This window comes from Vombatus ursinus, unplaced genomic scaffold, assembly GCF_900497805.2.
Source record: "Vombatus ursinus unplaced genomic scaffold, bare-nosed wombat genome assembly UNPS02006779.1, whole genome shotgun sequence".
In the NCBI taxonomy this organism is placed as follows: domain Eukaryota; kingdom Metazoa; phylum Chordata; class Mammalia; order Diprotodontia; family Vombatidae; genus Vombatus; species Vombatus ursinus.
The window spans coordinates 7,386,030-7,410,751 of NW_020946557.1; the positions used below are offsets into that span (position 1 = coordinate 7,386,030).

Below are 24,722 nucleotides of genomic sequence, written 5' to 3' on the forward strand. Positions count from 1 at the left end.
GGGGGAATCAAGAGGTTACTATCAGAAGTTAGTCACTCGGCTGTCCTCAGATAATTGGGGTAATGGGCTAGAATTATATCAATCTGCCTTTTTAAATAGTATTAGTCTAGGAGAGGGTTTTTTTTTTTAGGTTTGAACTGAGTTTCTAATCACTATCTCCTAATGGAGAAGTGCCCCAAGCTAAATATCTAAGGCTTGACTCCCTTCCTGCCAAGAATACACACAACAAATAGAAAATAGACCTATATATCCAAGCTGATAGCAAACAGAATTCAGAGAAGGTATACAGATGAAAATATACTAGACGATACATAGACTCATTGAGATCTTCTATTGAAAGCAAGATATCTCGGCTCAACCAAGAGAGATGGTCCTAGTTCTCACCAACGAGGAACTTCTCTAAAATCTCTAGTGTGGTAAGCTGGGAATAGGGATATGAGAGAAGTGCTGGCTTCTCTGCATTTTGGCTTATTCCCAGGATATTTCTCTTCCTTCAGGGACTTCTTCCTGAAGGATATCTGGAATCATTTTTTCTCTCAAAGCTGGAAACCAATCTCTTCTCCCAAGCTCTTGACAATCTTGCCCCTCATACAGGTGAGGAGCATCTCTATCAATGAGGAGAGGCTTGTGCAAATGGGATTTAAGCCTTGGGTTACCTATAAAATTATGAAATGCTATTGCATCATAAAAAAGCAAAGATGAAGGATTCCAGTTAACTTGAGACTTGTGTGAAGTGATCCAGAGCAAAGTAAACAAATCTAAGAGACCAAGATAAACTACTAGAATAATATCAAGTTAAAACATTAAAAGACATCAGAACTCAGACTGAGACACTAAATCATATAGACTCCAGAGGACTCAGAGAGAGGTGGTGGCCCATAGGGATCAAATGAGTTATATGCTATTAGACATAGTCAATGCATCAGTTTCTTTTGCTTAAATATCCTTTTTTTAATATGGAAGAGTTCTTTGGTGATCATGTATCTGGGAAATAGCAATAATGTTAAAATACATCATGTAAAACATTTTAACTAGAAAAAAAAAAGAGTGCTAGACACTGAACTGAGAGTGAGGACAGGACAGGGTTTGAGATCCAGTTCTACTAACTATGCAACCATGGGCAAGCCCACAGCCCTTCTGGGACTGAGTTTTCTAAACCTTTAAAAAGGAATAATGTTCCTTAAACTTCATATGTTTCAGGGAGTTTGTGAGGAAAATACCATGTTATTATTCAATCCACTGGGTTTTTGTTTGTTTGTTTTCCAGTTTATGTGTGTTGGCATAGATAAAGGAGGCAACTACATGGCACAGTGCAGAAAGTGTAGGACTTAAGAGTCAGAAAGACCTAAGTTCAAATCCTACATCAGGCACTTGATAAATGTGTGACCCTGAGCAAGTCACTTAATGTGTCTTTGCCTCCATTTCTTCATCTGTAAAATAGGGATAATAATAGCAGTTACCTTCCAAGGTTGTTGCGAGGATCAAATGAGATTACATATGTAAAGCATTTTGCAAACTTTTAAGAACTAGCTATTTCATCATCATCTTCATCTTCATCATCATCATCATCATCATCATCATCATTGTCTGTAAGGCAGTCTCAAAGAACCTAGGAGGGAAAGTATGGTAAATTGGACTTTGGATTTGGAATCACAAAACCTGAGCTTACATTCTGACTGACAATTTCTTTTTGACAAGTCTCTTATATGATCTGAACTTCAGTTACTTCATCTGTAAAATGAGGATAATAGCTCTTACACTTCGAATCATACAGGGTTGTGAGGAAACTACTTTGTAGAAAATTTAAAGCACTGTATAAATGTGAATTATTATGTAAATTATTACTCTAATAACTATGGCTACTCCCTCCAACAAAGCAGATCACAGCCTATCCATATATTCTTCCTACAGATCTTCCACAGGGATTCTTCTCTCTGCCCCCCAACATATTAGGAGCCTTTGTTTCTTGAATTTTTGCGACATCAACAAAACACACCCATAGGTTTCCCCTCACTCTTGCCACATGCCCAATCTACTTTCTTTTCTGGTCACAAATGGTTCTGATGACATCTTTTACGTGATTTCTCTTCATTGGTATATGTTGCAGCCTATTCAGACCCTCCGTTTGCCTCCATTGCTCCATTTGAATTATTATTGCTATTATACTGCTGAGAAAGATGTATTTCCCTACTTTTCAACCTGGAGAAGAAAGGGAAGTCAATCTCACTTTAAAGAATAATCAGAATTTATGGCAAACATGTATGGGAATCTCATAAAGACAAAGTACCTAAATAGTCTAAGGAACTAGAAACATAACTCTGAGTTCCTGCTTATTTTCTGCCACTAATTTATCGTGTAACCCCTCAACCTCTCTAGAACACCAATTTCCTTATATATAAAATGGAGATCACTTACCTTAAAGGATGAGTAATAACTAAATAGGAGAAAAGTGCTCAGTAAATATGCATTTCTATTTAAATGTTCACTAAAAAAGATATCATATAACCAAAGTGAATTAAAGATGCAACTTGGCCAAAAAAAAATGAACTATCTTCCATTCTCAGCCTTTATGAATACTCAGAAAGATTGAGTTTTCTCCCATGGGGCAGAAATTGGAAGGATGATATGTTAACTCAGATCCATAGAAAGTGGATTTATCTGGCAGTTTTATTTCCAAGTTTGCATACCAGGGACCTCAGCTTAACTCACCAGATGCATAGAAGAAACAGTTCCCTTTTGTATTGCATTTCCCTAGAGTTATAAAGAAGCTGTGGCTTAACATATTCTGCCAAATCTTTGAGAATAGGCTCCTGCCCAATAAGAATTGGGTTACATGGAATGTATAATAACTTCAAGCAAAATTTATGCTGCACTTTGTTTCTTCCTGATGGATCTCAGAAGTGCCTTTATAAGCACTATGTGCCTAAGATGCTGTAAATATCACTCGTGTTTGAAATGTTTAAGACATACATTGCTTTCTTTGCTACCAAAAGGGAATCAATTTAAGAGAGATCTAAGAGAATACTGTAGTTTCAGAGCTTGACTATCTCCACCCAGAAAGCCAGGCAAATTCCCATGATGCCAGACCACTGGGCAACTCTCCCAAGGAATGTGACTTCTAGAGAGCAGGACACCCAAGGATTAGTGACATTCTCTGTGGTATCATGGTGGAATGGACTAGGGTGGAACAAAGGTGGAATTAAGCAGTTGGCTCCTTTCCCCCAGCCTTTAAAAAATAGAGGGATACTTTGCAAACCAATAGGTATTTGCCTACATTCCCTTTAGAGTAACTCATCTCTACAAAAATATTCTTAAATAGTCTAGGGGTTCCTCAAAGAGTCTTTCCACAGCATAGTCTTTAGTACTACTTAAACACACACACACACACACACACACACACACACTTCTTAAAATATTGAGACTAAAGTAGAGATTTGATTGTTAATTGTTGATTTAATTTATAGGGACAATTTCTTCTATTCTTCACTTCATGTTGCTTGAGTTTTTAATAAGACCAGTGATTTAGAAACCTAGCTGTTACATTATATTATTGAATATTATTGTGTTATGTCAGCACATTTGTCTACATTTCCTAAATGATCTGGATAATCACCAAATTCTCCTTTTTAATAAACAGTCTAGAAAATGCCTGGAAAAGGCATTACCTCAATGGATTTGGAAAAAAAGAGACCAGAGTCTGAAGCCTTAACCAGACTCTATTTGTGAGCAAGTCATTTTGGTTCTCTCAGCCTTCATTTCCATATTTGCATAATTGCAATTATAGTATTTGAATTACCTGCTTTTTAGGGATGCTATGAGGAAAATACTTTGAAAACTTTAAAGTTCTAGATGTATGAGCTATCTCTAGTAATCACTGAAAAAATTCTTTATAATTGATTTGCCATCACTTAAAAAAATTCTTTATAATTGAATTGGAATGGTGAAAATTTTAATTTGTACTTTAGATATTTTAATACATCAGCTTCCCTTTAAAATGCGATGCTTGGTTTTGTGGCCAAAAGGAAAGAACAGAAACACCAAGTATATTGAACTTGATGTCCACTGGGTTAGCAGTTCTGAGGCACTTTCCTGCTGAATACCACATAGTGTGTTCAAGGTATCTTTGTTTATTTGTTAGTTTGTTTTTATTTTTAAGATTGGGTCTCACCCATGCTGGAAGTACAGAGAGTCTTCATGGGACAGATCCCACTCTGGTCAGCAAGCAAGCTTTGACATTTCCAACATGAGCCAGTTTGCCCCTCCATAGACAACCTGGCAGCTCCTGATTATTTCAGGCTCATTCATCATACACCCAACCACTTAGTCTATTGCAGCTTAGAATTCCTGAGCTTGGGGCAGCTAGGTGGTGCAGTAGATTAGAGCACTGGCCTTGGAGTCAGAAGGACCTGGGTTCAAATCTGGCCTCAAACACATAATGCTCACTAGCTGCGTGACTCTGGGCAAGTCACCTAACCCTAATTGCCTCACCAAAAAAAAAAAAAAAAATTCCTGAGCTCAGGAGACAGACTATTCTCAGCTTCCTTGGTGTACCATGATAGCCATCCCACCCCTTTTTAAACCAGCTCTATGATTTCTTCACTGAGTGAAGAAATTCCCTCTATCAATGCAAATCAACAATTAGGCTGCTACTCGCGTTCCTTGACAGTTGCTTGGAGTCACTGAGAGATTAAGGGCCTTTAGCCAATGTGTTAGAAGCAGAGCTCGAACACATGTCTTCTTGACTAGCTAGCTGTCTATCTGCTACTAGATGCTGTCTCTTGATTTACCCTTAGATGTTTACTTTTAAAGATGCTTTTCTTCTTTTTCACAATTAAATGAAGTATGTAGCTGTCAGTGAGTCCATGGGACCACGGACTATGGAGCAGGCAATAACAGACCCAAGCAGTACTGAGGATCTTTATGTGTATGCCAAGAACAAAGTGAGTAGTCTCTAAGGAACTGTCTAAATCCCTGGAAGAATGTGACAGGACATCATACTCAGATGGAGATCTTCACCTTCTGTCTGTTATTAATGTGGTCACCCTTTAATCCCTTTAGCATTCTGCTGAAATGAAGTTTGTAAACAGAAGTTTGGGGGAGGATCAACATTGATAACTGTCAAATGTCTAAGTCAAAAGTTTTAAGTTCTTTAGTCACCTCCTACCATCCAAATCGGCACATACTTCTCATACCCCTGTTTCTATAGCAGGAGCTACACACATCCTTCCATGGCTAGCCTGTCATCTCTAAACCATGTGCCTTGGAAAACAAAGTTGTGCTGCTGGATTCAGGAGTTAAAGCTACAATTGGAGGGACAGTCCTAGTTAAATGGAAATGAAAAACATTCTCTTCCTCAGAGTTGTTAAGTCAATAAGCATTTCTTAAGCACCCACTATGCACCAAGTACAAGGCAAAGCCAAACAAAGCAGTACCATATCCCTTCTCTCTTAAAACTGGAAGCCAGAAGAACTGAGATCTCTCTTCTCTCTTGAACTCTTGACAATTGCACCTCTTATACAATTGTGGAACATTGAGTAATCAGTCACCACCAGTGAAGAATCTTATGTAAATGAGCTTTGAGCCATGGATTTTACACACACACACACACACACACATATACATATATATACATACATATATACATGTATGTAATGGATTATATATACACATACATACATTAATACACATATATACACACAAACACATATATCATATGTATAACATATATATTGTCTCATACGTAACTCATACATATGGCACTTTAAAGTTTTCAAAGCAGTTTCCTCATAAAATCCCTACAAGTAATTCAAGTATTATCTTTTCCATTGTGCAGACGTGGAAATGAAGGCTCAGGGAGCTAAATACGACTTGCACAGGGTCACACAAAGAGTATCAGAGGGAGGTTTCAGACTCTGATCACTTTTTTCCCCAAGTCTCTTGCGGTAATACCTTTTCCAGTCATTTTCTAGAATATATATGTATGTGTACATATATATGTATATGCATATGTATGTGTGATGTGTATATGTGTGTATACACACTTTTTTTTAATAGATTCAGTCTTCTTACTACTTTACTCTAGACTCGCTACAATCTGTCTGAAATGGGAAGACTGTATAGCACAATGGAGGAGCAATACCAATACCTCCTTACCTCTAGAATTCAGAGTAATGCTTCCAGACACAGTTCTTTGAATGTAGTAAAGCTAAGGGTCAACTGAAGAAATGTCACTGCTACTTAATTTTTCTGGGGACAAGAGGAGAAAAAGTGAGGAAAGGAAGTAAGAGCAGGGCACAGGGGCGATGAGAAGGAAGGCGAAGGGAAGCTCCTGTGATTGGTGTTATATATAAAAGCATGATGGGGGCCATCTCCAGTCATACTGATTAAATCTTGCCGCTGGACACAGATGGCTCCAGGCAAGAGAGTGAGGCTGGTGACTTCGCACACCTCTCCCTCACTTAAATCCAATTCGCTTGCAAGTCACGGCATCACCTTTCTGACGTCGTAGTCCTCTTCAAGAACAAAGGTCAAACAATAACAAAAGCAAGGTAAGGGCAATTTTCTTCTGGTTTTCTCAGGCCCAGCAGAAAGAAAAACAGCTGGTATCATGGAAAGAGTATTAGACTCAGAGTTATAAAGAACAGAGTCCAAATTCTGCTTCAGATAGCTGTGTCAATCTTACTGAGTCACCTAATCTCTCTGTCTCAGTTTCCTCTTTGTAAAATAGGAATAATAATAACGCCGACTTTATAGGTTGTTATGAGGCTCAAGTGTGATCATGTATGAAAAGAACTTCACATACCTTAAATTTCTAACATTAAGCTATTACTAGTAAGTGCAGATAAGTGCAAAAAGACTAAATTTGTGGGGAAAGTGGACCAAAGAAGAGACTGGGATAATATCACTGATGCTGAGGCAAAGATTTCAATGAAATGACTGTGTCTAAATTTGGAGAGAAGACCTGTAGGGTGGGAGACTAGATGCCTTGAGAATAAAAATCTGGGAAATTAAGGTTTCCTTGGTTTTAAACCCTGCTCACCAGGGACTCATGAAGAATCCTGTGTGGTCTAAGCTGAGTTGCTACTGATAAAGTGGAGTAGAATAAATAGCTTTGCTATCTGTGTGCTTTGGACCAATTACCACCTTGTAATGCCTCTTTTCTCTTAGGTGTAAGATGAGGATGTTGAACAAGATGATCTCAACAGTCCTCATTCCTATGAAGTCTACCTATAACACTTTTTAGGTAAAAATAAATTTAATTTTCTCTACTTTGCTTCTAAATGTCCCTAATTTCCCTTCATTCTGGGATTTTTCCCATACCTCCTCAACTCATACCCTTATATATATTCTACTAGGATTTAGGACCTCCACCAACCTAATCCAAAACCCAAGGTTTCCCATGGACAAATCAATTTACAAAACATTGCTATAAAGCATTATTGATAACAGATAACACCTCAAAGAGGTGATGGATATAGTGTAAGTTGTTTATGGTTTATTATTGTTCTTATTGTTTTGAGGGTAGGTTTTTGGGGGACATAACTGTGGGTAGATTTTAGGAGATCCGTAAATTTGGTTAAGAAAAAAATTGCATCTTAATTTTCACTGACTTCTAATCAAAATTTAGCATTTCCTTCACAATTAAGAATTTCAGTAATAAGTCACAACAGTATTAGCAGTACCTATGACTTTGCCACCTATAAAAATCAAAGATATGTTTATATTACAATTATTACAGATATCTCAAAATACCATTCTTATCACTATTTCAAAATTACTGTAGTTAATGTACCTACTGCTAGATGTTACTATATCAAACATTTTTTTATATATTTTCTTAATTGTATTTCAACATGTTTTCTTTTGTAATCTTGTGTATTTCATTTTATGCATTTAAAAACATTTTTCTGAGAAGGGGTCCATATGTCCATGTACTGCCAAAGGAGTTCATGTGACAAAAAGAGACTAAGGACCCTTGTTATAAAGAGAGTATAGGCTAGCTAGACCTTATGGCTCTTACATAGGATCTAAGATAGCACTGGATCTGGGGCATCCTTTTATTCTTCTCTTATTGTATACATGATGATTGTCTTCTAACATTTCCCTCCAGAGTTATTTCAAATTTTTCCCCTCCCTTTTTCTTCAAGCCCCCAGCTACACCCAGGCCTTCCCATTTCAGAACATAACTTTGTTTCCAATCCAATTCAAATCAATAAGTATTTAAGAGTTTCCTGTACGTAAGGCCTTGCACTAGTTTCTGGGAGTACAAAGAGTAAAAGCAGCCTCTACCATCAAGTAACTTACCTTCTACTTAAGTAATTAATGTGAAGACTGAGGCTTTCTATGACCTGAAGGATTGTCATGTGGAAGAAAGATTAGATTTGTTCTATTTGATCTCAGAGGGAAGAACCCAGAGCAATAGGTCAAAGGAGCAAAGAAACATACTTAGAAAAAAAACTTCTTTACAAGTAGAGCTATCTATCTTTAAGTGCAAACTAGTGGCCCAAAGGATAGAGTACTAGAAGACTTGTGGAAATCATATCTCAGACACAAGCTGGCTGTGCGACCCTAGGCAAGTCACTTAACCACTCTGTACCTCAGTTTCCTCATCTGTAAAATGAAGATAATTGGACCTACCTCCCTGGTTTGTTGTTTGGATCAAAAACCAGATATCATATATAAAGTGCTTTGAAAATTTTAAGGTGCTATCTGAACACTGGCTGGTTATTATTATCCAAAAATGTAATGGGTTGTCTCAAGAAACAGTCAGTACTGATTCACTGGAAGTTGTCAAATAGTGACTGGATGACCACTTTATTGGTAATGCTAGAGGGAGAATTCTTTTAGGGGTATGAGTTGGTAAAGATTGCTGCTGAGGTTCCTTCCAACTTTGAAAATGTGTGATTCTGAATTGAACTCCCTTATCTCCTCTCCTGCATGCTTTCAGTCTTCTCTACATGCCTACCTTTCCATCTCCAATCACAAGATGAGGTAGCCCTCATTCTATCCAGGGACCTATGTCCCTGATGTTATTCCATCCTGCCAGTTTAAGGACATCACTCCATAGATCATCCTTACACTCTTTCATCTTCAGTCTTTCCATCTCCATTGGTATGCCTTTGCCTACAAAGATGGCCAGATTATCTCTACTAAAAACAAAACAAAAGAAAACTTTGTCTTGACTCTGTGATTCCTCTTCTCTGCCAAACTTTTTACAAAGTTGTATATCCCTGCTTTTTCCATGTCCATAGTACCTGATTTTTTTCCCTCAGTTCTATTCATTCTAATTTCTATCCCCCCCACCCCCCAACCCCATTCACACTCTACTGCCTCTCAGGTCATTAAAAACATCCGATTTTTCAAACTAAATGGGTTCTTCTAAGATATAATATGCTTTGACATTTTTTGAAGAATCTGGTGATGTGGACTTCCCCTGTACCCTCCTTTCAGACATTATCTCCACCTTCACTATTTGACTCAAATCTGCTCTTCCACTCATTTTGCACTATACCCCTTTGTGAATTTTACATTTTACTCAGTAAGTATTTATTAGGCACCTACTATTTACCTATGCTGGATATGGAAGATGTAAACAAAAACAAAACAGTACTGGACCTTAAGGAGCTAACATTTTACTGATGTAAAGCAACATGTACATATAAATATAAATATCATATATGCATACATACATGTATATGTATATATATTTACATATGTATGTGTGTATATGGGATATGTGTGTGTGTGTGTGTGTGTATGTGTATGGAGAGAGAGAGAGAGAGAGAGAGAGAGTGAATGTCTATCAGGGAGGACACTGGCAATTGGGAGAAAAAGTATAGGCTTATTGGTGGAGGTGGCCCTTTAACTGAGTTTTGAAGGAAAGTAGATATTCTCCATGACATAGATGAGAAAGAAGAAAAAAGTGGCTTCTAGGCACAAGGATCAACCTCTGCAAAGGCACAGAGATAGAAGACGTTAGGTGTAAGGAATAATATGTAGGTCAATCTGGATGGAATATAAAGTTATAAAGGAGATAAAAGTACAACGATCCTCAAAAGAGTTATAAGATTATAAATTGGTTTTGGCTGAGTTGGCCAAATTATAACAGGTTTTAAATGCCAAACAAAAGGTTTTTTTAAATTATTTTAGAGGCAATAGGGATCCACTGTAGCTTTTTGAGTAGAGGAGTGACATGATCAGACATTCTTCAGGAATATCATTTTGACAGCTGTGTAGAGGATGGATTGAAGAGGGAAGAAGATCAGATTGAGTTAGGGAGATGAATCAGCAAACTATTGCAATAATCTAGGCTGAAGGTGATGTTGATTGTTGTGATATGAGTGGAGATAAAAGGACATGCGAAAGAAATCAAATAGAATGATCAACACATGGCAACTGGTTAGACATGAATGATGAAATAAGCCAAAATTGGCTATGAAGTTCCAAACCTGAATGAATAAAAGTATGGTGGTATCCTTAACAGAAAAGTGATTAAGGAGAGAAGATGAAAATAAGATACTTAATTGGAAAAGGTTTGAAATTCAATGTTGTTCTACTTTCCCCCCAGGTATTCTTTTGCTTCTGTCTCTCAGATGTGACAATAATAATAAAAATTTTGTAATATGAAACTTCTCCAGTGTGCAGAAAGGATATCATAACCAAATGCCCTTCTGATACTTAAAAATCAGAATCTAGTTATTTTAGTCATATCCTCTTATTTATGTCTTATTTCACCAGGTGTGGGGAGATGGAACATTATTACAGGTTACTTTTCTTTCTGATCTATTTCTTTGGGGATAGTTCCTGTTTTCCCTCCCTAAATTCTAGATAGGAATGATGTGATATGCATAGTCCCTTTTTCCTGTGTTTCTAGCATCCATTCTAAAGTCCTGGCTCAGGGTCTGGCCTTGCAAGGAATCACTTTTCTTGCATAAAGGAGATTGAGCAGCAAACAGCAGCCCTAGGCAAGGAGAGCCACATTTTTTTTGGTTCAGTTTTCCCAGTCAAAAATGAGGGGGAAAGGATGCCCCTTTTAAGCCTCTTGGTAACTATGTAAGTATTTTACTGGCCTACTGTAGATTCAGAAAGGCTTTAAATGGTATTTGGAAGGATGCTTCTTTCCTCATCTCTGAGAAGATTAAAGTCCTTTCTGACCAATATTTCCATGCAGCTCCTGGGAATAAAAAGGACTAGTGTTTCATCACTGTATTTCAGCTTGAAACTTAATTCAAAATAGCCCCAGAGAACCAGGGGCCCCTTAGCTCCCTCTGTGTGGTTTCACAGGATCCTGACCCTGAGAGACATTGAGCTGCTACTGTTGGAATAGGAGGCTGAGATTTTGGCTTCAGCTGTCCATGTTGTTCCCCCGCCTCTGGAAAGAGAAAAAGACAAAGGAGAGAAAATGTGTGTATTGGGGAAATGGACGGGGAAATCAGCTAGGTAGTGGTGGGTGGGGGAGGAAAGGGGGCCCTAGACTAAAAAGCTAAGGATCTGTATAAACAGACCGCATTGTGGAAGAAGAGAGGAGCACCCTGGGAGAAACTAAGGAGTAAACAGGGTGTCAAGAAGAACCCAGAGCTAAGTTTGCTTCTAGACAGAGAATTAAAGATTTGAGGGGGTAAGAAACAAAAACAAAAACAAAAACAAAAATCCGAGCAAGAGAATCATAATGAAAGGAACACACCAGCGGCTTCATCTAGTCCTACCCAAGAGCATGACTTCAGTTATGTTAACAAGATCTATAATCTCGTGCTTTGTTGGGTTGGCTTTATCAGGCAGAAAACTCGCAGTTAGCTGAATGGGAGAAGTAGGAGCACTTGCAATAGTAGCCCATTTATGTTGAGCACTAAAATCTGTAATGCACCTTTCATACACCATATCTATTGACTTAAAACAAAGGTAGGTGTTGTTATCCCAATTTTACACATAAGAAAACTAAGGTTCAAAAATATTTAATGACTTTCTAGAGGCACAAAACTAGTAAATGTCTGAGGTAGGATTCGAATCCAATGAACCCAGTGCTCCATCGTCACACTGTCTCTCTGTAGGGGTATGAATGCAAAGCACCATTGCTTTTTACATGCTGTACCATTCAAGCTTCTTTCTGGGGAAGATTTGGTGTTGTTGGGCAGACAAGTTAGAACACAAGAAAAAAGAGAAACCCTCAAAAGTAGATCACATCTAGGGGAGTGGAAAAGCAGCAAGAGGGAATAGGTAGCCAGCTACCTAAAAAGGTAGTAGAGTAAGGCCATTCTTCTTCTTGTCCCCTCTGAAAATAGAGAAGTTGAAACCCTTCCTGACTCCAAAAACACCTGTCTGTGCCAAGCCCATGTGCTACCTCATTCTCTAACATAGCATACAGGCAACGTAACAGCTTTCCATTATTCTGTAGGAGGCCAGATGAAGCCGAAGGATACTGCAGCTGCCCGTTGGGAAGGAAGTACTTCCAAAAGCAATGCTCGATTGCCAACCTACGGGGTTTGTCCCAAAGTATATCAGTGCTTTAATTGTCTTGTTATTGTTGAAGAGGACAGTAGCAGCAGGAAGGTGATGTCATGACTTGCAAGTGAATTGGATTTAAATGAGGCAAGGTTGTGCAAAGTCGCTAGCCTCACTCTCTCCTCCCGAGCCTTCTGGGTCTAGTGGCAAGATAAATGTCTAGATTGCATTAGAAATCCTTCTGGCTCAGAGATCGGTTGGGAAAAGCAGAGTAACCTCCCTCTGTTTGGAATGGAGTCAAACCAATCAATCAATAAACATTTATTAAGCACCTACTACTTGCCAGGAACTATGCTAAGCACTGGGGATACAAAAAGAAGAAAGACAGTCCCTGCCCTGCAGTTTACAATCTAATGAATACACTTTAAGGACCATTTAAGTGGGGTGGGACAAATGAATATCACTACTGAAAAGTTACTCCCAGCAGCAATAATCTTTTTTTCTCCCAGAGAGAGAAATGAAGATAGACAAAAACAATTTCCCCTCCTTCCCCGCTGGAGAGATTCTCATTCCCCAGTGAAGCCAAGGGGAAAATGCCCAGATTAGCTTCCCTCTGACTGGGTCTGCGGGTACTAAAGAGAAAACCGGCCCAAAGCAGCCGTCTCTCTTTCCATACTTATGAGTAAAAAGTTCGAGGACTGTTTTTTTCTTGTTCGTTCTTGTTTTCTTGAGGAAGCGTGGGGCCCGGTAGATAGTAAGCACTTAATACATGCTTGCTGACTGATGGATTGATTTGTTTTTAAAGTTTCTCCCAACACCCATTAAGGAAACTGTTTCTAAGACTGTTTCCAGATTTCAAGGGAACAGAGAAATAAGGCAATTGCCATGTTAATCTACACAGATTGTAAAATTACAACGGTTTGGCCAGAAACATCCAGATAATTGAAGCAGTTTATTTTGTGGTTAACTTATTCGAACAATTGCCTCAGTTCTGCACCTCTCTTGTCACACGGCCTCAAACTGTGGGGAGTTAAGGGAGCTGTTTCTATTCTGTTTGGCGCTGTTAAGCTCAGACACCTGTTTCAACACAACCCTTGCCTACCTAGACACTGCCTGGCACTCCAACCCCTACCCCTTTCTCACCCTTCTACCTTGCCCCAGGCTTAGATAGGTAGCCCATAGTTCAAGTATGATTGAGATTTTTCTGAAATTGGTTAAAATAAAGGGAAGCTCTGCTTTCAGTGACTTAGAAACTTTAAGGAGAAGGACAAGGGACAAAAAGGTGATATAGGAGAAAAGAGAGTCTCATGTCAAAGTCTAGAGCCTTGGGCATATCAGAAAGAGGCAGATAAGGTTGGATTTTTTTTTTAATCTTTATTGCTTTGTAAGTGCTTTCACAGTTGGCAGGAAATATCATCTGTGTCTTCTTTTGCTTAAGATACACAGAGAAGAAATTGCAGCTGTCCTATCTCCCCCACACTTCCACTCTTGTTAAGAGGGTGCAACTGAAAACCTCTTTTTCCCCCCCTATACCCAATACCATCTTTCTATCCACTAAATTCGGTATTTCTGATTTGCCACTGAAGCTACTTCCCAGGAGTCGTTCTTTGAGCCAAACGTGTCAATAACCTTTAAAAGATAAAAATAATATAAAATCCCTCCCAAATGGAGGATCTCTAAAATCCCCACGGGGCAGCGTGTACCTTGAAGGATGTGTATGGTAAGAACTTGGATATACATTTCTCCCAAACTCCTAGAAAGCTGCTCAGCAAGACAGATCAGGAGAATAGTGAGTTAGTCATTTGTGCTCTGAGGGGGTCGGGATGAGAGACTGGAAGAAAGGAAAATGGACAAAAAGGAATGTGAAGGAGGAATATTTTTAAAAAGGAAAAATATTTGCGATCCACTGCAATTCTGCGGCAGAGACTTGCTTTCTCCATCACCGGAACGACTCGAGAGTATTATCTGAAAGAACCGGGATTCTTCCAGACTCTCCTTCGGCTAAATGCCTTTCTCCAGGACCAGTTTCCAGAAAGTCCGGGGCTGCTCGAGGCCTCCCCTGAGCACATCTTAGGACCTAACTAGGAAGAACACTCCTTGCCTCCCAATTGCTTTCCCCACTCCAAACATGAAGCAAGCGTCCCCTCTCCCTCCTGTCTCCCTCTTTCCGTGCCGCTCTCACCGAATCCTTTCCCTTCTCCAACCCCGCCTCCCCCACCCCTTTCCTTTCCGGCTGAGAACTCCCTTTTGCGTTCTGAGGACTCCGAACCCCAACTGCTTCCCTGCACCTGGTGCCCCCAAAACCAACGCACCCCGGCCTGGCTGCCCCCAAGTGGCGAAGTCAGTGCTCCCTGCAGCCTCTGGAGGGCTGCCGGGGAGCCCCAGGGAGTTGTAGAGCGAGCTTACGCCCGAGCCAGGCGTCCCTCCCCATTGGCCCCTAGCTCCCCGCCCACCTTCCATAACCTCCACCTCCCACTTCGGAGCCCCTAGAGTGGCGTCACTGCGCGGCGCTTGGGGTTTAAATTCCCCCTGGCTGAAACCTGGGAGTTGCTCTCCCGAAGCTCAGTTACTGGACTTGTTATTGCAGGTGAGGGAGCGAGCCAAAGAAGAGTTAAGAACGTGCTGCCACCACCCCCCGCACCCGCCGCCAATGAATAAGGTTTCTAGCGCCAGGCACCGCCCCAGGCAGCATCACTTCGCTTGTCTGGACAGGAGTTGATGATCGAAAAAATTAATTTCCCGCTGCGGTTAGCCATGAGCTGTCTGGATGTTATGTACCAAGTCTATGGTCCTCCGCAGCCTTATTTTGCAGCAGCTTATACTCCCTATCATCAGGTAGGTATGCTTCTCCTGGGATCAGAGGGAGGGAGGGGTGGGCACCCGTGAAATTGTGAAGCAACTCAAGGCAAGGATTGGGGCATTCCTGGAACTGTCAGAGCAAAGTGACCCGCACTTGAAGTCTCCAATTCCCTCTCCTGCGCGCGGTTCTCTGCTTCCCGCATTCCATGTCAGCGTAGGCGCTCGTGGGCAAGCATCGTCCACGCGCAACCAGCAAACAGCCAGAGACTAGACCCGGCGCTTGGGCTGGCGATGAATGGGATTTCTGACCTTCTGACACGGACGCCATTTGTATCCTAGGTTCCGTGGCTCTTCTGAGAATTCCCAAGGAGTCGCACCACTCCTTGCTCCCGAACAGTGAGCCTGGGTCATCTTTAATCGTGGTCTCCGATGTCTGAGCAATTAGCAAACGCCTTCCAGAAGCAGGGGCTGCCAAGTAGGACAACTCTTCTGCTATCATATTAAGCAAAGCCTTTTTGCTTGTTCCTTTGCTTCTGCTGGAAGGTTTCAATTGGGTTGCTAATCCCCTCTTGGGTTTGGGGTTATTGTGTTGTTTGTTTCTTCACAGCCCGGTTCACAGCCACGTGATAGTGATGCTAAATTAGACTAGGTTTAAAAGTCTTTTTGGTTTTCTCCCTTTCTTGTTTTCGCGGAGATCTTGTCCTCGGTTGCTATTAAGTTTTAGTCTGAAATATGTGAGGTGATTTTTTAAAAAGAAAACTTAAATCTCGCGCGCGCCGTAACAGGATTATATTCCCATTATATTCAAAAGAATGAGCTCGTAATTTTAATTTCCCTCGGTGTAAATTCAGTTTACGTCAAATTTGTGAATGCTATTATGCGATATAATCAGGGTGCCTTTGGTGTACGGTTGGACTAGATGTCTGCTGAGGTCCCTTCCAATTCTCGGATTTTGTGGTTTATGGTGCTGCAGCCCTAAACAGTGTTTCCACGGTGGGAATTCGTTACAAATAGCATCGAATAAAATACAAAGTTTCTAATTTTGATTTTATTAATGGGGGTGCGTATGCAGTTTTCTATGTTTTGTTTGGTTTCCCGCAAAAGAGAGAAATTAAGACATTCCCTCTTTGCCTAATTCTCATTTACCGAAATGGAGACAATCCTTGCATCTCACAAACCGCTATTCTTTTTATCGGGTCCGTTTAACCTCGATTTTGTAAACTCCTTTGGGGTTGGGGGTGGCGAGACCTGAAAGCAATCTTTCTAACAGGCCTGTCAAAAAGTACACTTTCCCTTTTTCTCTTTTCCCCACCCCGGTCCAGCAACCTAAGCATGAATTTTCAAAGCAGGAAATGAAACAATAAATACGTAGTGAAGACTCCCCAAACCATTCGAAGTACAAAGAGAAAGACTTGGTTTCCCGCTGAAGAGCATTTTGATCAGTCCCACTCCCCATTTCAAATCTTTCGCTCATTTGCTTGGTCAGAAAGCCTTAATTCAGTATAGGAAATGAATTGGGGGACTGGAAACTTGGGGTTTTCTTTGCCTTTATTCCATTCTTATTTTATTTTTACCCCTCCAACTTCGCAGTTCTGTTTCCGTCAGACACTAGTTTTAGAAAGCAGTCCTTTTAAGCCAAGGGAAGAAATGGCACTTAGGAAGTGGTGATATTTGTAAATGGCGAATTATTCCTGCTAAGGTCTTTGAAATGAGCTGCTTTCCAGCCAGCCAGAGGGAAAGTAGCGTGAGGAGAGGTGGGAATAGTTTCCTATCTGTTAGGCTTCTCAGTTTCTCGTGGAATCTGTTGTTTCACTTGGGTTGAATTCTTTTTTCATTGATTCATTAAGGACAACAATGAATGAAATTCATTTTTTAAAGTTCTTAGCGATACAACGGTGTCATTATCAGTCAACTACAAGCTGACGGGAAAAAAAAAATCCAACTTTCTCTTGAACAATCTGAAGCAATTTCGATAGTTGTAGGGGAACACACATTAATTTTGAAGGAAGAGATCTTTCTCCTCCTTTGCAGATTTGACTTAATGATGATAGAAGGGTTTTTAGCGTTTGTAAATGCTCAGGAAAACGCCCGGCTTTTACCCCCGACGTTACAAGCCATAGAAAGACAGTACTGCCTTTAAATAAGACGATGACAAGCAACCGAAGTAACCACAAGCTATTTATTGAAATGATCTACTTCCTCGTGGCGGTGATCTTTCTTCTTCATTTCCCACAAATATGATTTGCTCATTCCTAAATAAAACTGTAGACAAACTTTCTGCTGCCGACTATATCCAATGTCCTACAACTTCTTTGAGTTTGTTTCCTCTGCCGTAAGTCTTGGGGAGGGTTAGCTTCTCTTTATGTTCCATCAAGCCCTAATATGAATCCAGGTTTGTCCAGGCCCTATTTAGGTTGACCCTGTCGCCTCTCCCGGGTGTCCCAAAAAGTGCAGTCATAGGTTTCCGTATGATTGGTTCCAAGGAGCGGAGATTTATGGATGCACCCATCTGAGAACTTTAGCTAGCCCAGATTTTGTTCAAAATATTGTTCGGTACTTTGGCGAGTGGACAGGGAGGAAAGAGCCTTTGGGACAATGACGGCAGTAGGAATCCCTTCCGCGTTTAGCCACTGACTACCAATGTTGGGAAGGTGACTTCGCAGTTACCTGTTAGCAATTTGGGAAAGGTAATCCTTGGCAGGATCTAATCTGTGCTGTCCATCTACCCATTACTACATACAACAAATACTCGCGCGTGTATACACACACACATACTTAACATGGGGATACCTAAATTGCGCATTTTGGAGATCCGAGGCTGGGTGGAGAAGGTACAGGCTGGATTAAGGTCCTGCGGCCTCACACCAAACTGCCCTCGAGATTAGGGTTGACTTTTTCTTTTCTCCCATTCACTCCACTCCCACCCCTACCCCCATCCCACCTGGCAGAAACTAGCCTTTTACTCGAAAATGCAAGAAGCCCCGGAGAGCAGCAGCAATGCGAGCACCAGCAGCGGGAGCTCATCCTTCTCCAGCAACACTACGGCCAGTATCAAAGAGGAAGACTGCAGCCCAGAGAAGGAGCGCCCCCCGGAGGCAGAGTACATCAACTCGCGCTGCGTCTTGTTTACGTATTTCCAAGGAGATATCAGCTCCGTGGTGGACGAGCATTTCAGCAGGGCCCTGAGCCAGCCTAGTAGCTACTCGCCCGGTTGCGCCAGCAGCAAAACTCCAAGAAGTTCTGGGTCCTGGAGGGGTGAGCAAATGGGGATTTCTCTGTTGGGAAGAGGGCGGGATAGGAGACAGTGTCTCCTTGTCCTTCTTTCCACTCAAAAGAGTGGACTCTACGTTTAAAGGATAAGAAATTCTCAAAAAATTCGGGAAGGAGAAGGGAAGAGGAGAATGAATGGGAGAAAGGAAGGCATATATATGCAAGGCCTTGTGGAGGGAGGTTGGCTGGAAATTAATGAAAAAGCATTTATTAAAGTCTACTGTGTGTTAACCATTATGAGGGGCCCTGAAGATATAAAGACAAACAATAAAACTAGTCCATGCTCTCAGGGAGCCTACAAAGACGAATAAGACACAATAACTGACCTCAGTGGACTTACACAATTAGAAAAGAGAGACCTGTTTTACAAAGTCGAGTTTAACAGGTATATCCGAAAAATACAAACAGGTGCTCTTTTTGTCATAGATCCCACTTCAGTAATCATTCTCCTTAAAGTCCTAGAACATTAGGTCTCATCACCAGACATTGTTCTCAGCTTGTGGTGACCTCAGATGTTGTGCAAATATCAAAGGTTCCCAAGCTTTCTGCACCTCTACCATCAGTAATTCCTGCTAGGGGCTCACCTCATCCCTTCTCCCACCAGAATCCCTGCTAGGCTAAATGATTTTTATTTGGCAAGCAAATTTGTAACTAATTAGTCAAGGGAAGAGTAAGGCTGAGAAACTTTCTTGCTAAGTCAAGAATTTCCCATATGAATGAATTCTGGAATTATGAATTTAGGAACAGAAAAGGGGGGAGGGAGGGAGAGTTAAGAAAGGATGGAAATTTTACTTTTTTTCTACTACCCCAGGCTTCTTTTCTTTTTAAGAGAGCGAACTGTGATTTCACACATCATTCTACCAAAATAGGGAGAGTTGACTTAGACCTGTGATTTCTTTGATGGAGTTTCCTAATGAAGAAATGTCCTCTATCAAAACAGGTTGGCATCTTCATCAGATGTTATAGCAGTCATACAGCAAGGGTGGATTAGAGATGAGACTTGAAACCAGGTCTTCCCAGTTCTGAAGCTAGATCTATATACACTACACCACTGCTGCCTCTACCCAAATAATACTAATACTAATAAACAGCACCATTCAATTGCTCTAATCTTAAGTACCCGAAATTCTTTTAATTTTCCACTGGTCTAAGCATAAAGGCATTCACTGTTTGTGATATACCATGCAAGGGGAGGGACCATATGCCTTGGGTTCCCACTTCCTGCACTTAACTTCATGACTGTGGGCAAGTTTTTCTGCTATTTGGTTTGATATTAATACCCATCACTTCACAAGACCACCATGATGATTAAATGAGCTAATGTTTGTACGTAAGGTAGATGAGAGCTAATATTACTAGGGGGTTTTAGTGAGAGTCTGGGTAATTAAATGGTAATAATGAGGGCTTGGAAAATGCGGACACCTACAAACTCCTAAGGAGAAGAGGAAATTTTTTCTTCTTTTCCCTTCCTGAAAAACAAACAAACAAACAACCCGAAAACTCTGCTCTCCTTTCAATGTTGTGGGGCTTCTTCAAAGGCATTATTTGAAAGCCAGCTTTTTGAAAGGAAGAGAAGAACCGAAAGGTCCCAAATCCCAAAAGTAGGGATTCTTGGCAGTCTGATTTGGAATCACCTGGCAGTTCACTGGCAGAGCTAAGGCAGCTAAACTGGAAGTGAGTGGGGTGGAAAAGGAAAGGAGAGGGGAAGAGTGTGGTTGGCTAAGTAAGAGATCATGCTTGTGAAGACAAATCCTTCACTTTATAGGAAGCGTTTATTGTGAAGATGCCTGGGGGCAGTTAGGTCAGCCACCCTGGGACTCAGCAGAAGTGGAGAGCTCAGACACCCATCGAAAGCTTCTTTCCTCCAGGACCGGGGTAGCCTTCTGGGAAATTCTTGTTTCTTAAAGTTGGGTAGGACTTCCTCAGAGTGCCCACTGCTATTTAGCTTTCCAGGGAGCCAGTGGGACCATCATCCCCCGCCTCCAACACACACAAACACTAACACACCTACACATTTGCTGCCTGCATTTGTGACACCTACTACCCAGGCAAAATAGAATGACTGAAGGTTCTTTCCTAGCAGTCTCCTTCAGGGGCGGAATCCATGCAATAGGAGGCATAAGACTCACAGGAGGAATGTCCCCTTTGGGAAAAGTTTAGTACGACTGTCAGAGGAGTGATATCCGCAGTACTTGTGCTCCTGGAAAGAAACAATGGAATTTAGGAGTGGATGAGACCTTAAAAGTCCTCAAGTCCACCTCCATTTTACAGATAAGGAAACTGAGGCCCCAGAGAAAGATATAAAATTTCTTCCTACTTTTTCCATCTCTCTCCTACACAGCCCTACTGTTGTGCCTCAGTACTAGGCATAGGCTAGAAGGAGGGTGGCTCAGTGGTGGCAGGAGTACCAGGGTGATCCCCAACTCTTTTTAGTTCTTGGAGAAGTCTTTAGCCTAATGGAAAAAAAATTCCCCTTGAAAAGTTATTGAGGAGCATAGGAGCTTAGAACTGAAGGGGGACCTTAGAGATGATGTCTAATCCAAACCCATCATTTCCAAATGAGTAACTGAGGCCCAGATAGGTTGAAGCTACTTGCTGTCATTTTGATGATGATGATGATGATGATAGAGAAGTTGGTCTCATGAGGTGGCTGCTGTCTTTCTTTCCTCTGTCGTCTGTCCTCCTATCCCATGTCTTTTCTATAGATGGTTCCTTCCCGATGAACCAGCGCAGTTTTCCCCCTTCTTTCTGGAACAGCACGTACCAGCCAGCAGTTACAGCTTCCTCACTGAGCAGTCCGTTGGCTACAGCCCACAGTGACCTCCCCTTTGCTGCAGCAGACCCCTATTCCCCAGCCTCTCTGCACAGCCACCTTCACCAAGGGGCAGCCGAACCCTGGCACCATGCGCACCATCATCATCATCACCATCATCACCACCCGCACCCACACCCTCACCATCCTTACTCCCTGGGAGGGCCAATTGGGGCCCAGGGCACCGCCTTCCCCCGACCTGCCTCCATGCATGAAGTCTATGGCCCCCACTTCGACCCCCGCTACAGTTCACTGCTGATGCCCCCAGCCTCAGTCAGGCAGCACCGCCTCACACCAGCCTCAGTGCCCACGCCGGTCAGCCCACCATGCGAACTGGGCAAAAGCGAGTCAGCAGGCTCAGCATGGACCACACCAGGGGGGCCCTTCCCCAGCCCTGCAGGAGACATGGGACAAAGCCTGGGCCTCAATGTGGACTCAGGTAAAGTACTGGGGGGCTCTTCTTTTCCCATCTGTTTCTCCTTTCCCCAGAGTGACCTGAATGAACCGAGGTCAGGCTTATTCTCAGGTTCCATTATGTAATGAATGAAAATCTTCTCATTCAAAATAGTTTATTTTCCTTACCAGCAGAGTTACTTTCAGTCCAAAATGGAAAAAGGTCCCTACCCTACTTTGATATGATCCTTATTTTAATTGGAGGATTCCATAAGATTATAACTGGAAGAGAATTTACAGATCATCTAGTTGAACCCCTTCATTTTGCAGATAAGAAACCTGAGGTTATGGTTAAATAACTTGTCTAACTAAAGTGATAAACTTAGTAAATTTCAGAGCTGAGATTGGACTCCAGGATTCCTGACTCTAAGTGTAGTGCTTTTCCCACTATCCCATATGTGTCTGAGTTCCCCTCCCCCTGTGACTTGTGCCAGCTTGGGGGGATGGGGGTGGGTTGCAGTGGGATCGATTATTTTCAACGCCACACAAAAGAATTTTAGAAATAGCATTGCCGGACAAAGAAACAAAGATCAAGCATGGCATTCCCAGTGTAGAACACTCTACATGTCATGTAGAGTGTTTGGGTGTCATGTCACTTGTCATTAGTTGTTCAGCCATTTTAATACAAAAAAAGTAACTGGGCTATTTTAAAGATACCAAAGAATATGACTTTAGAATTTGATGTTAGGGTTACTCTTTACGAGTTTCACTTGAAAAGTACATTCAATAAGATCTCTTTTAAGGTAATAGTGACAAATGTATTTTTAGTTATATGAAATGTTATAAGTATTATTAACACATTTAACTCAGTCATTGTTTTTGCCTTCCGCACTCCCCCCCCAAACCCTCCCCCCCACCCCAGGTTTAGATTTGATATTTCTCTATGCTTTGCTTTTTACTTTTATTCAACCCTTTAGCTCAGTTCTTTGACTCTCACAAGTAAAACAGTGGTGTTTATCTTTCTCTGTCCTTAAATATCTTGTGCCTTTCTTCCCCCCTTCTCTCTCTCTCTTTTGTTTTGTTTTCTCTCTGTTCTCAGGTTTGCAGCCTCAGGACAAAAGCAAGGATCTATACTGGTTTTAGACTGCCCTCCACCTTCTCCTTCCTTGTAGGTCTCTGCCTAGTACAATTGGTGACTTTCAGAGCTGAAATCGAGTTGGTTTGTAACAGCTTCTGATCTTGGTTTGCAGCTCGCCGTTTTTCCTTCTGTGGTGGATCCCTCCTGAGCTGATCTGATCTGATGACCCAAAAGGTCCTGAGTTTTCCCTTTCCTTTCCCTTCAGACCAGCTCACCAGGCTCAGCATCCATGCCCCTCACTTCAGGGATGAGAACAGGGGGAAAGGCAAAGACATCAAACTACTTGCTGTATCAGGAAAAAAACAAATGCAAACATATCCTTAAAGACTTCCTTCAAAAGAAATTCCTTCTGCCCAAAGATCATGTCCAAAGACCCTCAACTTGATTTAACAACGTTTTGGCTGATTCACTAGAAATATATGTGGTCAGATTTGGTAGCTGAGTGAACATTTTTTTTTTTTAATGTGGTGATATGAAATCACAGGAGGTGAACTTTTGTGGTGTGAACCTGTTTTCTGTTCATGTGGATTCTCTTGTGCAGTGTGAGGGTAACACTACAGACTTCAAAATATTCAGATTTTAAAATGGATTTATATTTTGCATTGAAGGAGTAAAAACAAAGTCATCACTCCCTGCCACACCTTCATTCCTGCTCCCAATTTACTTCTCACTCCTCTGTCTCCAATCCCCAACAACAACAACAACAAACAAACAAAACAAAACAAAAACAAAACCAAAACAAAACCACACAGACTTTCCTTCGGACTATGAACACTGGGCAAGATGGCTCATCCTGACTATGAATGGCAAGTGGCTTATCTGGGGCCACCTGCCCTAGGCTTACTAAAATGCAGCTGTTGTAGGAACAACTGTTCAAACTCCAGAAATACAACAACTGAGGTGGCACTTCGCAGCTATTGGCACAACAATTGTATTGGATATATCTATTTTTTTTTACAAGAAACATTTTATGATGAAACATGAAACTCTTCTCCTCTTCTCTGCCCCTTGTGTCACAAATTTTGCCCCCCAAGGGAAAACACACACAACAAAAAATCCCAAACCTTGACAAAATTCATGGTGAACAACTGGGAAGCACCACAAGGAAGGGAAATGTCCAGGGAGTGCACTATGGACAATTAATCTCAGTTTCTTTTAATACTTCTTTGTCGTAGCTGTGTTTTTCTCATTCTGTCACTTTAGATGTTTCAGGGGGTGAGGTGACAAAACAGGAGTTGGGGTAGTAAGGAGGATGAAACATACATTAAAGATATCTGTTTATTATATCTTCATTGTGTTGCTTCATAAAAGAAATACACTCCCTATCATTGTTTCTGGTGGAATAAAAATGCCCAACCCATTTATGATAAAAGATTTAGTTTATAGAAAAATATTTATATGCTGACAATAATAATTTGCATTTGTACTGTACATTTTAATTAACAATGCTCATTCAGAAGTTTTGTAAATCTTATCTCATTGCCACTTTACAATAGCTCTGAGAAGTGGGTTAGTAAAGTATCCTTTCTCTCATTTTACAAATGAAGTAATTGAGGCTCAGAAAGGATAAGTGACTTGCCCACAGTCATTCATCCAAAAAGAGGCAGACCAGGACAAGAATCCAAATCTCTTGATCAATCATCCTCAGTTTTTTAGGCAAACCCGAATTATCACCTCTTAGAATAGTTTTGAAATCTGTATTTGCTCATTTTTTTTTTTAACAAACTAACCCCGAAACCAAATCCAAATTAACACCTGACAAGATTGTTACTAAGAAATGGTATGGTTTTCTCTTTATCACTGTATCATACCACTAAATGCCTTTGTTGTGGAATTCATTGAGCTTCCACGAGGAAGGCATTTGGAATTGTG

At 41.1% G+C, this 24,722-nt stretch overlaps 1 protein-coding gene across 2 annotated transcripts; it reads left to right on the plus strand.

Moving 5' to 3' along the window:
* Window positions 1–15,192: 15,192 nt before the first annotated feature.
* Window positions 15,193–23,003, plus strand: VGLL2 (vestigial like family member 2). Of its 2 annotated transcripts, XM_027848537.1 has the most exons (4): window positions 15,193–15,273; window positions 18,186–18,492; window positions 21,213–21,758; window positions 22,963–23,003. In XM_027848537.1, exons 1-4 carry the CDS (start codon window positions 15,193–15,195, stop codon window positions 23,001–23,003), a joined length of 975 nt encoding a protein of 324 aa, XP_027704338.1. The 2 variants fall into 2 exon arrangements, with proteins under 2 accessions (XP_027704338.1, XP_027704339.1); XM_027848538.1 differs by lacking the exon at window positions 21,213–21,758.
* Window positions 23,004–24,722: the final 1,719 nt, after the last annotated feature.